This window comes from Monodelphis domestica, chromosome 1, assembly GCF_027887165.1.
Source record: "Monodelphis domestica isolate mMonDom1 chromosome 1, mMonDom1.pri, whole genome shotgun sequence".
In the NCBI taxonomy this organism is placed as follows: Eukaryota; Metazoa; Chordata; class Mammalia; order Didelphimorphia; family Didelphidae; genus Monodelphis; species Monodelphis domestica.
This window is the reverse complement of record NC_077227.1, coordinates 389,753,144-389,768,400: the sequence shown is the minus strand read 5'-3', so window position 1 is coordinate 389,768,400 and position 15,257 is coordinate 389,753,144. Positions and strand designations below refer to the sequence as shown.

Here is a 15,257-nt window from a genome sequence, read left to right as displayed (position 1 = left end):
CTACATGACTTCTTTTCATAATGAAATGAAAAGTATCACCTTGACTTTTCTCAGAATTCAACAAGCAAGAATGGATTCGGTCAGAAATCAAGAGGGGAAGAAAAGGGTAAAGGGCACTCTAAAATGGCTTAAGCTCTTCTTAAGGAAAGCTTAAGAGAAGTCTAGGGATACTTCATCAGTTTCACTAAAGCTAAGAATCTATACAGGAAAAGAATGGAAGATGAAACTAGAAAAAAATGACCAAACAGAATGACTGAATGCCTTAGCTAAAATATCTGAATTTATGGGGTTATTCTAAGAGGTATAGAGGTAGGTGAACAACTATAAGGATAAACTAAACATAAATAATATTTATGCTACTTATTTCACTTTCCCCCAAAGATATATCTCTTCCTTATCTAAAAATATTACTTTTGGGGGGCAGTTGGGTAGCTCAATGGATTGAGAGCCAGGCCTAGAGACAGGAGCTCTTGGGTTCAAATGAGGCCTTTGACACTTCCTAACTGTGTGACCCTGGGCAAGTCACTTAACCCCATTGCCTAGCCCTTACCACTCTTCTGCCTTGGAACCAATACACAGTATTGATTCCAAGACAGAAGATAAGGGTTTAAAAAAAATTAAAAATTAAAATATTTTCTGAATATTTCTATGTGGAAAATACCTAATAGAAGATAACTAAGACAGGGCCTTAATCTGAAGGTGCTTATAATCTAATAGATAAAATGGAACAAATGCCATGCTCCCATATGTTCTGGTATGACATATGAGGGGAAAGAAATCTAGGAAGGCTCTTAAAAAAAAAATCTTCAAGGCCAGGCCCTACCTAAATGTTGAAAAGAATGGGAATATAAAAGGGATAGGAACCACCGATTAAAGAAAAATCACAATCAGAGGTGTATAGGCCAAAAACAAAAAACAAACAAACAAAAAAAAAAACACAACCACACCAAAGGTATATATTGACAATCATATATGCAAGGAATACTGAAAATGAAGTCCAAAGAGGGCAAGGGAACAGGATGTTCTGGCTAAGATCAAGAGCTTACTTTCCTTAGAAAGCAATGAGAATCTACTAATCATTTCAGAACAAAAAATAATGGCATGATAAGAAAAGTTGAGGTGAGGCAGGGAAAAGCTAGAGGTAAAAGCTATTGCAATAAGACAATGATACAAGCAGAAGGCAGAATGAGAAGGGTCATGAAAAAGCATAGGCACATAAATAACTGCTTCTGATGTTTGTGAATGGAAGGCAATAAGATGGTAGCTTGAAAAAGCAAATATAGTCTACAGAAATTCTTTTTTTTTTTTAAATCCTAACCTTCCATCTTAGAACCAAAACTTTATATTGGTTCCAAGACAGAAGAGTGGTAAGGACTAGGGCAAAGGGGTTAAGTGACTTGCCCAAGGACACACAGCTAGAAAGGGTCTCCAGCCACATTTGAATCCAGGACCTAATGTTTTGGGGCCTGGTTCTCAATCCACTGAGCCACCCAGATGTTCCCAAGATTATTTCTTTAATATGGGAAGACCAAAAAACCTTGCAAGAAGAGGGAAGAGTATCAATGGAGTCAAGATATAAGAAAGAGTATACTGGATGGAACAAGGTCCTGGATGATGTAGAAAGTGATAGGACCTCCCTAGCTGTGGGACCCTGGGCAAGTCACTTGACCCCAACTGTCTAACCGTTACTGATCTTTAGCCTTGGAACTGATAGTAAGAGTTAAGAAAATGTGAAAAAAGGAAAAAAAGTCTTACTGAGAAACAGTTGAGGGCACAGCTGAGACTTCAGAAAAGATATTTTTAGTGGATACATGATGTCACAAGACAGTCAATTAAAAAGTACAATATGTTAAGAGTTAGGAGACCTGAGTTCTAAACCTTAATTTGTCATAACTTTTGTGATCATGTACAAGTTAAATACTCTCTGGGCCTTATATGTGAAATAAGGAGTTTGGATTTAATCTCTAAAATTTTATCTGGCTTCAAAATTCCAATATCATCTATTCATTTATTATCTACTAAGATAAAGTAAAAAAATATTTATAAGTAGCTTTTGAATTCCCAGTATGACCTCAGTGGGACTAGACTAGGAATAGACTAACTGGCTTCGAATACTCCTTCTAGCTATAATCTGTAACTTTATCATCCATGGAGAATAATGACAAACCATAGAATGGAATTTTCATTTTATTAACTTGACAGTAAGGATAATTCTGCTTTCATAGAATCACATAAAATGGGAACACTAAAGCAAGACATTGCATCCTATACAATGACACAAATTACTCTTATTTTTTTTACCCTTATATTTTAATAACAACTCCAAGACAGAAGAACAAGGATTAGTAAATTGGAGTTAAGGTCTTGCCTGGGATCACATAGCCAGGAAATATTCTAGGTTAAATCTGAACCCAGTCCTCCCAACTCCAGGCTTGGTGCTCTCTCCATTGTAGCACACAGCTGCCCCTCAAATGTTTTATTTTAAACAAAAAAACCTAAATATAACAACCTGTAAAAAATTAAATTATCTTTCAAAAAGATAAAGTAATGAATCTTCACTGATGATCCAAATAGCTATAATTGTTTTCTAAAATCTCCAGGGCAATTGTAATAGTAGCCAAGATGATGAGATTTGTGTAAAAATCAAAGACTATTTAAGGGCAATTGTTAATTATTTTTTATAGTGCATATAAACCATCTATGTGAACCTGGACACGACTCTTCTTCTCAGTCTTAGATTTCTAAGGCTCCTTTCAACCCTTACATTCTAGTTTATAAATCCCTACTATCTCTGATATTCTATTAGTCTATTAAAAAGATCCTATGTAGTTCTAATATTTTAGATTCTGGGGTCCTTTCCTTCTCTAACTTGTTATAAGTAATGTCCTAGAGTCTAATAATATTTAACTGAAATGAATGATAAAAACTCATATAGTCTATAGAACAATGAAACAGAAGTTTGATGCCAAAATTGAATTATTTACTTTTTCTCACTATTTTTAAAGAACAAAAAAGAATGAAGGAAAGAGATTGAACAGTTAGCTTTCTGAAGATCTAACACCTTTTAACACTGATCATATTAAAAACAATTTGGCAGATTCTTTGATCAAAATAAGAACAAATATATAGTTACAAACTGGTTTCAAATTTAAAATTTTATGAGTATCTCTCTTTTGTATTACAATGACTTCAAAGCCACTAAAACAGGTTCAAACTGAAACAAGAAAAAAATTTCATCCAAAAGAGATGTCTTTTATTTCTACTTTTCAAAACAAAAAGATTTTATTGGGACCCAAAAACAAAGTTGAAAATGGTAACTGCAACAGAAAATTCAAATGAAGAGAGTAATTCTTCAGCAACCAAAAAGAATAATTTGCATGGCCATAAAATAAAATTAAGGGAATATATATTACAATATGGTTTTAGAATAACACAAAATTTCCATATAAGAAGTAGGATAACACTTTGAAAAGATCTCATTTTAAGCTAAGCAGATTTTTTAAAAATATAATTCTTGGGGGCAGCTGGGTAGCTCAGTGGATTAAGAGCCAGTCCTAGAGATGGGAGGTCCTAGGTTCAAATCTGGCCTCAGCCACTTCCTAGCTGTGTGACCTTGGGCAAGTCACTTAACCCCCATTGCCTAGCCCTTACCACTCTTCTGCCTTGGAGCCAATACACAGTATTGACCCCAAGACAGAAGGTAAGGGTTTAAAATATATATATATATAATTCTTTTCACTGCTGGCATTCTTTATAGCTATATTACTCTGGTTCAAAATGCAGAAGATTAAGACAGTTCACTGTATGTACAAGTTAGAGAAATATTAGGTGGAAGTACTACAATATTATAATAAAATTCAACAACATGGAACTAATAGAATTGTAGAACTTCTCACTAGGAAGATAACCTTTAGAGATCACCGAGTCCAATCATTTCATTTTACAAAGTAGCAAACTGAGTCCTAAAGAGAAGAAATGGTCTAATTATGGTCAAATACAGTAAATAAGTAAGGGAGCTAGGTAAGTGAACACAGATCCTAACTACAAACTCAGTTCTCCTACTACATTGACCCCATTATTCTTATGAATTTAACTAAGGAACTTTAACACCCTGACAATTAATGGATGGGATTGCAATAAAAAATTGCTTAGTTATACTAAATGTCAACCTGAATGAAAATAACTCAAGGGTGTAACAATGAAAACCAAGAAACTAAGATAAGCACCCCCCCCAAAAAAGCTTATTAAAGTGGGTTCCATTAAATATGTAGGAAAGTAAGGTGTGTGAGCTGACACTGACTGGCTAGTTGTGTGACCTCATAAAAGTCACTATATCTCCAAAAAGATGCAATAGCACATACAGGAAAGGAGTCAGGAGGCTGAGAGAAAGGTTTTCAGGGTTAGGTTGGGAGTCCAAGGTCCTATAATTCCCAAAGAGAATTTCTCTTTTCTAATCTATAAAACGGGGATAATAATATTTGCATTTTTATCACATGATGATATAAACTAATGAATAACTCCAATAAATTTTTTATTTTCTTTTTTTTAAGTGCTAAATCTCATTCATAAAATACTGAGGGAAAATGTCATATCTATTAATACTAAAATTCTAGTTGGCTAGACAAAAGTAAAAATTCATCTGTCTTCAGAAAACTATCTTAAAAAATCAATAATAGACATTACCTTTCATTTTTGAGTGAGTGTTAATCAATGGATCACAACAAATTCTGCTGGGCCACCATGGACGTCTGTTGAATTTTGCCCAGACAAGTTGTCCAACTCCGTATTTCAAGGGAGCAGGTTTTTTCTTGGGTTGACACTTTGGACAAACAAAATAGGGCCAAGTAAATAAGATATAGAAACTTTTACAAAGACATACTAGTCAAAGAAACATACTCCTGAAAATAAAATCTGAATTAAAATAAGCCTGCCATGCTTAAATTTCAGAAGATAATGAGATAACACTGAACAAAACATATCCATCTTGGTTCAGAATAATAATTTAAGAACTTCAATATTTAAAAGATCTATGATTGCATTCATCTGGGTACTCTTTCCCAAACCTCACACCACCATAGAGTTAAATGGCAAGTTATTGACATCTTAATAGATTTAAGGGCCAAAAAAGTTCATCACCCTGTAATACAACCTACTTGGTGACTAGGCTCTCCAAACTTAGCCTAAGACTTACAATTTATCATTAACATTATTATTGACAGCTTAATGAGAATTGTCATGGCCTTCAGGAATTCAAGGTTACCTTCACATCATGATTAGAGCTAAACATATGGCATTTTAAATAATCAAGTAATACTGATTCATGTTTGCTTTAAGCTAAATGCAGGGTGTTTCAGAGAAACATATAGTAGAACATTTTCTATTCATAAGCTTGATTGCTGGTATAGCAATGTAATAAATGCTAACAGATAAAAAAGTATCTTTACAAAGTAAACAAATAAAGGTATCTTTGCACAAACCCTGATGTTTAAATCACTGCCCAAAAGGGGGAAGTGTGTCAAAATAAAGTGTCTAATACTAGTGTCCCTAAATTCTCTTCCTTAAGAGTTTTTATCATATGTATTCAAAAAGTCCAGCATTTCCCAAAGGGCCTGAAATGAATGCCTGCCCTTTGACCCAGTCATACCACTGCTAAGTTTGTACACCAAAGAGATAATAAGGAAAAAGACTTGCACAAAAATATTCATTGCCACACTGTTTGTAGTGGCAAAAAATTGGAAAATGAGAGAGTGTACATCGATTGGGGAATGGATGAACAAATTGTGGAATATGTTGGTGATGGAATACTATTGTGCTCAAAGGAATAATAAAGTGGAGGAATTCCATGGAGACTGGAACAACCTCCAAGAAGTGATGCAGAGTGAAAGGAGCAGAACCAGGAAAACATTGTACACAGAGACTGATACATTATGGAACTATCAAATGTAACAGACTTTTCTACCAGCAGCAATGCAATGACCCAGGACAATCCAGAAAAACTTAGGAGAAAGAACTGTGGAACCAGAAATGCATTAGAAAAACATATGCTCGATCACATAATGAGATAGGGATGTGATTAGGGTTTTGATGTTAAAGGATCATTGTAATGCAAATACGAATAACACAGAAATATGTTTTGAACAAAGATACATGTATAACCTTGTGGAACTGCTTGTCAGCTTTGGGAGGGGGGAGGAGAGAGTAAGGGAGGAGGGGATTATAAATCATGTAACCATGGAAAAATATTCTAAATAATTTTTTTATTCCAGCATTTAATTCTAAGCAAAATCAAAAGAAGTGTCCAGGATCTCACAAAATTATTCTAAACATGAAAAATCTCAAACTAAAGTATTAGTACCCAAACTAGTATTTATTCTTCATTCTAATAGGAAAATTTAGGAGCTTCCACACTTCAAGAGATGAGTAAAAACATCTCTAGAAAAGTCTGAGACATAAGTATTTCCTAAGTAATCCCAAATAAATGTTACTAAATTCCAATGACTTTCCAACCCTAGCCTACAAAAATACATTTCACTTTTTTTGTTTTGGAAGAGCTTTATCATTATTTACCAAACTAAAGTATGAAACAATTCATCTTAGCATAACCAACACTAGAGAGACCTGATGGGGACTCTGCCTGTCCTGCAATTATTATTATTTATTATTATATATAACACATTACATATGTTATTATTTCCCTTTATATTCCCTAATATTTTAGGAGAAAAGATAGTAAAAAGAGGAGTGGAAAGTATTGCATAGGGGGGCAGCTGGGTAGCTCAGTAGATTGAGAGCCTGGCCCAGAGATGGGAGGTCCTGGGTTCAAATCTGGCCTCAAACACTTCCTAGCTGTGTGACCCTGGGCACATCACTTGACCCCCACTGCCTAGCCCTTACCACTCTTCTGCCTTAAAACCAATACACAGTATTGATTCTAAGATGGAAGGTAAGGGTTAAAAAAAAGTATTGCATCCATCAAAGCTGTTATGCCCTAAATATGGCCCAAAAAGTATCAGCCAGGTATGCTCATGCTCTCTGATCATTCCTGAAAATACTATGAAAAAATTCCTTTTGTAAACTAATCTAGGAACCAATGACTCCATGCAAAACTACAATGATTTTCTCTCCTTGTTGTTGGACTCAGACTCTAAAAATATAAGTGACATGCAGGAATCCCTTTTACATGATCAGTGGCCAATTGATCATCTTTCCTCTCTACTTGAATGTATTTAGTGATAGGAAAAACTACAGAAGATCAGTCAGTAAATAAATATTTAAGGGCCCACCATGTGCTAGAAGCCTAGGAATAAAAAAAAAAAGACAAAAGACAGTCTGTCTTCAGGAAATGCTCAGTTTAAATGGGGGGGAGAGGGGGTGATGCAAATAACTTCTGTAAATTAAGAGAAAAATGAAATAAATTAGAAATAAGAACCAAAAGGAAGGCACCAGAATTAAGGGGGAATCAGTAAAGGGTTCCTGTAGAAAGTGTGATTTTTCTAGAACTCCAGGGAAGTCAAGAAGTGGAGATGAGAAGGGAGAATATTCCATTGGGTCAGTGATTGAAAAATGTTCAGCATTAAGAGATGGAATGCCTTGTTCAAAGAATAACAAGATAGCCAATGTCCCTGTAGTTCAGAGTACATAGAATGGTGTAATATATAAGAATGGAAAGATTTTTTTTTGTTAGAAAGATCTGTTTTAGGCTGAGATAAAGTTATAATTAACAGTCACTTAATTCAATTCAATAAATACTTAGTAAAGGTCTACTATGGGTCAAGTCTGATGCTATGCACTCACTGAGGCTGAGAAAAGCTCTTATACTCACAGAAACTTACCCCAAAGAGGGGGAGGAGGAGTGTATGAGGACAAACTAGGTAGTTCAGGGGATTGAGAGCCAGGAGGTCCTGGATTCAAATGTGACTTCTGGCACTTACTAGCTCTGTGACCCTGGGCATGTCACTTAACCCCCATTACCCATCTATTATCACTATTCTGCCTCTGGAACAAATACACAGTATTGATCCTAAGACAGAAGTTAAGGGCTGAAACAAACAAATCTGGGACTTTGTAGCCCACAAATTTCATCAAAAGAATATGAGGGTAAAGTAGGGAAGTGCTTAAGAAAATACATCAAGGTAGGAATGAAGGTTGACAGAAAGGAAGATAGCCTGCTTGGTCTAGAATTAATATTCTAAATGATGGAAAAGACCTTAGACTATCAATTCCAATTTTGACCAAGTAGAATAAAAATGAATAGAAAGCAAAAATATACCCCCCCCCCCCAGTCTACTGGCCTAAAATCACTCAAAAACAAAAAATGCTGTCTTAAATTGACTGGCACATGTATTTTTCTCATCCCCCCCCCAAAAGTACTAGTCTCTTTCACAGAACTTAAAGAGCCAGATTCCCTGTGCTTGCCTCTATTATTAATGTTATTTACATCTACTTTGTGATCACTGTCTTCACTGACGGGATTTGCATTGTTTAAAATAGTAAAATATTTGTCTACATCCCCTGACCATTATGAAGGACTAGCTTTCCCCTACTCTTTACCCACTTTCTTCATCAGTTCAGAATTCACTTAGTTAGTGGTACCCAAAGGGTCCTCAAAGTAAAGAAAGGAAGAAAAGAGCTCTCAGAGACAATATACAAAAGCAACCAGGTACAAAGAGAAATACATTAACAGTGGTTTTCCTCTATTATCCTTGTTCTCCTTTGCCTTCCACTCTATGGCCAGCATATTCTGATATTTGTATTAGAAAAACTACTAGATATGAAATCAGAGGATCCAAGTTCTGAATCCTGTTGTCTGCCACCTACATTATCTTGGGAAAATAATTTAATTTAGATCATTCCAAATAAAACTGATTGTTTCCAATTATAGAGATATCCAGATTATTAGATTGTGGGATCTGAAGGCAAAGGTTCTCTAATCCAATCTACTTGTTGAGATGAACTTGGGTCCCAGGGAGGTAGAGAGACTGCTTTGTGCTCACAGAAGAGCTAGAATTTGAATCCAGGTTTTATGACTCCAAGAACAGGAAACTTTCTCCACCATGCCTCACTGACTATTCAAATCCTGGCTTTTCCAGGATTTCCTGAAAGACTTATGTGAAAGAATGCTAACCACATTGAGAGAAAAAATTATGGGAGTAGAAACACAAAAGCAAAACATATGACATCACTTATCGCATGTGTAGATGGGTATGTGATTTAGGGTTTAAGCTTTTAAAAAATCACTCTATAGCAAAAATGAATAATATGGAAATAAGTATCAAGTGATAATGTGTACAACTCAGTGGAATTGCTTTTTTGGCTCTGGGAATGGGGCAGGAAGAGGGGAGGGAAAGAAAATGAATCATATAAACATGAAAAAATATTTTTTTAAAAATAAAGGTTCCTTAAGGATGGTTTTTTTTTAAACCCAGGCTTTATCCTTACTATCTGTATGACCACAGCAAATCACTCAACTTTTTGGTTCTGTTATTTTCCTCATTTGTAAAACAATAGGAGAGAAAGGTAAGATTAGATCATATGAAGTCTCTTCCAACCCTAGAGCCTATGATTTCCACAGTGGCATTCATTCTCATAGGAATGTGGTGTTTTTTTTACTTTATGTTAAAAAAAAAATTTAGAAAGGTTACTTATTTGACACACATTAATTCTGAAGTATTTTATTTACACCAAGTCTTGGAAATTACTGGATCAGTGAGGCAGACCAAAGAAAGAACTATGGGAACCCCAAGTACCAATTCAAGGAGACAAGCCAGAGATTCCTGGGATTAGAGCCAAAACTGGGGACTTTTAGTTTCAAGACCTATTTTCTAAATGGGAAAACTCTCGGATTGGGGCCATGAGTCCAATCCTGAGGGAAAGGGAGGACAGATTCCAACACTAGGGAGAATGGCACCTTTTCCCTTTCTATTTTTTCCTGATCCCCCACAAATATAATATGTTGGTTGCAGAAATCCAAGCAAACTAACTTCCCCCCACCTGGCAAAACCAAGCGAAAAATAAATCCCCACAAAAAGGTTCATCAATTCTGAATCAAAAAAACATTGGTTAAGAGACCATTGTCAAAAATAAACCTTATTCCCAAATTGGCAGAGATGGATATCCAGCTCAAGATGTTATAGGTAACTGGAGAAGGTAGCTAGATGGCTCAGTGGATAGAGTGCTAGGCCTAGAGATGGAAAGTCCTGGGTTCCTGGAACTCCGGCTAAGGATCCCTGCTCTAAGTCTATAAAGTATCTAAGAGTTATAGCAAGGGAAGAACAGTAATTATTTCCTCACCGGGAAGCTAGTTAAACCAATAAAATCACCCCTTTCCTACCCTTTCTTCCAAATTTGCCCTAAGCGCAGGAAACCAAACTGTAATAAGGCATCATATTATCTTCAAGGATTCTTGCCATGAACCCAGAAAACCCCTTAAAAATTTTAAATATTGGGGTTTTGAGGGCAAATATGCAGAAAACAGTTACAAAAATCACATTGTGTTTTGCTAAGGTCTCTCATCTACTAACACTGTTGAAAACAAACTTGTAACCTCTAAATCTTTAGTTGTTAAAAAGAAAGGAAATTCTAACAGATTTTGTTCTACAAAAGAGCTTCATTCCAGTAGGAGTAGAACCATTGGGAAATTCTCTTTCCCTCATTTTAAATAGAGCTAGGTTATTTAGCTAGAGTAAGAGAGAGGCCAAGTGTTGTATGACAAAAATAAAAGAACCAGAAAAAGGTCTTTGGGACACTGCAGAACCTCTATGGAGGAAATATATGGAAATTTAGAGATAAATATAAACACGAAATAAGATGATATAGAAGGGCTATGATCTGGCCTATCAATACCAATGCTATTATAGAACCAAAGAAAATATTTGAATTTACTTTTGTAACTATGACCAGAAATGAAATATATAGATAGCTCAAGAATAGTAAATAGAATTTTCTCTACAGCTCTGACAAGCATTCTAGCCTCTGCTTAAGATTCAATGTGATAGGAAAATCTACTAACTCCAAAAAACAATTTTGGGTAGCCATCATTCTAAAAAGATTTTTGTGACCAAGAGCTAAAATCTAAACATATGAAGTCATTAATTTTCAACATAATGGTCTCTGAAATTATTGAAAATATTTATGATGTCCCATTTAATTTTTCCTTTTCTAGGCTAAAAGATCCTAGTTTCTCCAGGTGATCATCATATGGTATGATCTTTAGTTTCAGCATTTCAAGAAAGAGTCACTAATTACTTCCAGGAATTCAACTACCTACAACAAGTTCCTAAGACATGTCACCATGAGGTCTCAAAGCACCAACAAATTCTCCCAAGGAAGAAGGCTTCAAAGTATGGGCGCTGCAACAGACCAGTGAGCCCACTTAACAAGATCCTGGTTAACTAAGTGCAGATATGGTTATCAACTGAAGTCTTAGCCAAAAGGTGAAAATATTTTTGGTTAGAGAAACTCATAGCACATATAAGAACACTAAAGTCATACCTAAGTTGAGTTCTATCAGAATAGAGTCACTGATGGCTCTGGAATTTTTTTGTTCCACCATAAAATATTTTCACTTCGACAAAATCTTAGGAATTAGGGTTAGTAGCTACTAGGCAACAATTTCCTGGGAAAATATGAAAATCCAGCTGACCATATAAAAAGGTTATGTTAAAACCAACTTTTGAAGACTGCAAAGTTGCTTCAGAGGAAACCCTGGATGAAAGATCCATAATGACATATACAAATCATCAAAAGGCTGTCACAATTCTGGAGAATTAGTTCTCATTTTATTTATTAATGAGGATCTCTTAAAATAAAGCTCTCATAAGAAAATAGGGAGACACTGACTAGAACTCTATTGGCTAGGTGGTCCAATGGTTTGAGTCAGGCCTGGAACTTGAGGTCCTAGATTTAAATCTGGTTTCAGACACTTCTTAGCTATATGACTTTGGCAAATCACTTAACCCCCATTAGCCCTTTACCACTCACTCTTCTGCCTTGGAACCCATACATAATATTGATTCAAAGATAGAAGGTATGGGTTTAAAAAAAAAAAACTAAGAACATGAGAGATCACAGAGAACTGGAATAATCCATAGAGGTTATGTAATTCAACATCCACATTTTTACAGATAAGAAAACTGAAACCAGAAGAGGTTAAGTGACTTTCCTAAATTCAGAATGACACTATGTTACAGATGAAGGAATCAAACCCAGGTCTTTTGACTACAAATGCAACATTCTTTCCACTGTACCAAGATGCCTAATGTTATTTCTTGATTCAACTAAAGCTCTAAAAAACATGTTTGTATTCAACGGTCCTTTCTATAATCTCTGTCCCTTCCAACATTAAATCTCTGATCTTCCAAATATGTAGTAAGAAAAAGTTCTATGATTAAACAGATGATATTTTCATGGTTTCATAATTCATCTCTTAGGGAAAAAAGGAGTCTTTATCATATGATTAGAAGCTAGAAGGATCCTCTGATACCCTCTTGTCCAATGCTTCATTTCTTAACTGTATCCTTTTTTTTTTAACTCTTACCTTCTTTCTTATAACTGACAGTATCATTTCAAAGGTAGAAGAGTCATAAAACCTAGGCAATTAGGGTTAAGTGATTTTCCCAGGGTCACATAGCTAGAAAGTGTCTAAGACTGCATCTGAACCCAGTATTTTTTGTCTCCAGGCCTGGTGATCTATCCACTGAGTCACCACCACCTAACTGCCCTACTATATTCTTTGTATTAAGCACTCTCTATTATATCAACTCTTGAAAAATGATTGATTACTAACTCCCACTAAGTGCCTTTAGCTGTCTACATTGAAAAGCTTGAAATAAAACATTTTAGCATTGAATTATACAGAGTATGGACCAAAATTAATTCTATAATTTCAATTTCTACCTAGATCCTAACCTGTAAATTAAGAATAGGTTAGACCAAATGACCTCCAATCCTAATTCCAATTGATATTTTATGATTTATAAGTAAATCCTCAATTTACTAGCAATAATACTGATGATATTATTCTTTAGCAAATGGAAAGCCTAATAAACAAAAAACTTTATTTCTAATTAACAGGGACCTTTAACAATAAGTTAGATAAATATATAAATATAAAAATGTTCATTTAACCTCAACCTTCTTTGACTAATATTATAATAAAACCAATGAACCATTTGTAATTAATACGCAAACAGATTAGTTCCAATACAACCAAGGAATGCACTTCCAGTTACATCTCCAGAAGCACTGATGGATTTACAAATATCTATTCATACTATTCTACAAATTGCCTCAGCAAAACCACTTTAAATGTGGCTATTTAGGGGGCAGCTGGGTAGCTCAGTGGATTGAGAGCCAGGTCTAGAGATGGGAGGTCCTAGGTTCAAATCTGGCCTCAAGACACTTCCCAGCTGTGTGACCCTGGGCAAGTCACTTGACCCCCATTTCCTAACCCTTACCACTCTTCTGCCTTGGAGCCAATACACAGTATTGACTCCAAGATGGAAGGTATGGACTCAAAAATAAATAAATGAATGAATGAATGAATAAATAAGGCTACTTAATGAAGCAATACTGTATGACTATAGCATAAAAGTAAATGACTAGGTAATATCATTTATATACAAAATTTAGTAATAAATTGTGCTTACATAATGCTTTAATTTGTAATTCAGTTTGCATACATTATCTCATTTAAGGGGCAGAGCAGTTTTGTTGATAAGCATTACAATTACTATAATTCCCATTTTACAAATGAGGAAATTTGAGGTTCAGAAAGATTAAACCAATCAGTTAACAATAAACAAATATTTAATGGGGTATTTACTATGTGCCAAGCACTGTTATTTCACTTAAATGTTCACAGTCATACAACTAAATGTCTGAGGTGGGATTTGAAACCAAGATTCCAGGCCCAATTTTGTAATCATTATACCACGCTCTTTTAAAACTTGTTTTTGTCCAAACATTCCATTCATGTCTGATCTTTCATGATTCCATTTGGGGTTTTCCTGGCAAATTAGTGGTTTGCCATTTCTTTCTCCAGCTCATTTTACAGATGAAAAAATTGAGGCAAACAGGGTCAAGTGATTTGGTCAGGATTTAAAAGCTAGTTAAGTGCCTGAGGTTGGACTTGAACTCATGAAGATTAGTCTTCCTCTATCCACTGCACAGCTTCCTCTATCCACAGCTACTAAGAATTAAAATCATCTATGATACCTCCACTGAAGACCTATGTAGTAATCCAAGTGGCTCTGGCAAGTCCTACCAAACTCAAAGGTGTCTTTCTAATGTAGCCTTGAAACAGACTGATTTTTTTTTCATCTGAAGGTTAGTATTGCTGAGTAAAGCCCAAAAGGGTAGCTATCTGATAGCAAATTTGATTAATGACATATTAACACATGAAGGCAATTGAGTAGGTCTTTTAAGGGGCTGTAATATGCACTGTTGGGAGAAATATCCCCTACTAAGTAACGGTGGTTCTTCTCAAGTATTCAGTTTTATATGTAAATTACTGGGAAATATCTCAGAAACAGGACCCAAAAATCACTTTTAAATTTTTTTCTTCCCAGTTAAGTATGGTGTGCTATTCTAGCTAGAAAACCCAGGAAAGGAATGAGCACTATCAAAAAGACATGTAAGAAAATGAAAAATAACTAGAAAATTATATGATTAGAAGTATGATGGTACCTTCAACAGAACAAGAAATTTGAAAGAGGGTTAGATTATATTCTACTTTTGTCTGGAACCTTACAAAATTGTCATTTTAAAATAACTATGAAAAATGAGACTCAGAGATGGAAAAGGAACTTGGTGAAAGTATGTGCTTGGCTGAGAATTCAACAGATAAGTTACCATCTGTAAGTTTATGTCTGAATGCCTCCAAGTCCCTAATATAATGATACTGCAGTGCTGAAGAGCTTGGGATGGCCCAGAATAGCCATGAACCTGTGCTTCTTTTTCCTAGAAAAGGAGTCCTGTATCTTGGGGATGAATGCAGGTCACTTCAGGGACTGGACTGAACAGCAGCTGCAAAGGACATCAACTCTCATTCAACAAATATTGAACATTGATGAAGAACTTAGACAACCTGAGGTCATGATTCTTCTGAAGCTTCAGGATAACAACCCATACAAACACCCTTCAATGGTAGCTCTTCCTATTATCACAGAATAGCATTTACCAAGTGCTAGGCTGTTCATACAGCAGTAGAGAACATGGAAGAGTAAAATGTGTTTAAATGGTTGCAAAACAAATTATAG

The 15,257-nt window shown here is 35.3% G+C and overlaps 1 protein-coding gene across 22 annotated transcripts in view; it reads right to left on the bottom strand.

Moving 5' to 3' along the window:
* Positions 1–15,257, bottom strand: part of NSD1 (nuclear receptor binding SET domain protein 1) — a 163,357-nt gene that overhangs the window by 89,761 nt on the left and 58,339 nt on the right. For all 22 annotated transcript variants that reach the window (XM_056811681.1, XM_056811665.1, XM_056811673.1 and 19 more), the window contains one exon: positions 4,684–4,819. In XM_056811681.1, coding sequence (XP_056667659.1) covers positions 4,684–4,819 — 136 coding nt within the window. The remainder of the gene's footprint in view (positions 1–4,683; positions 4,820–15,257) is intronic.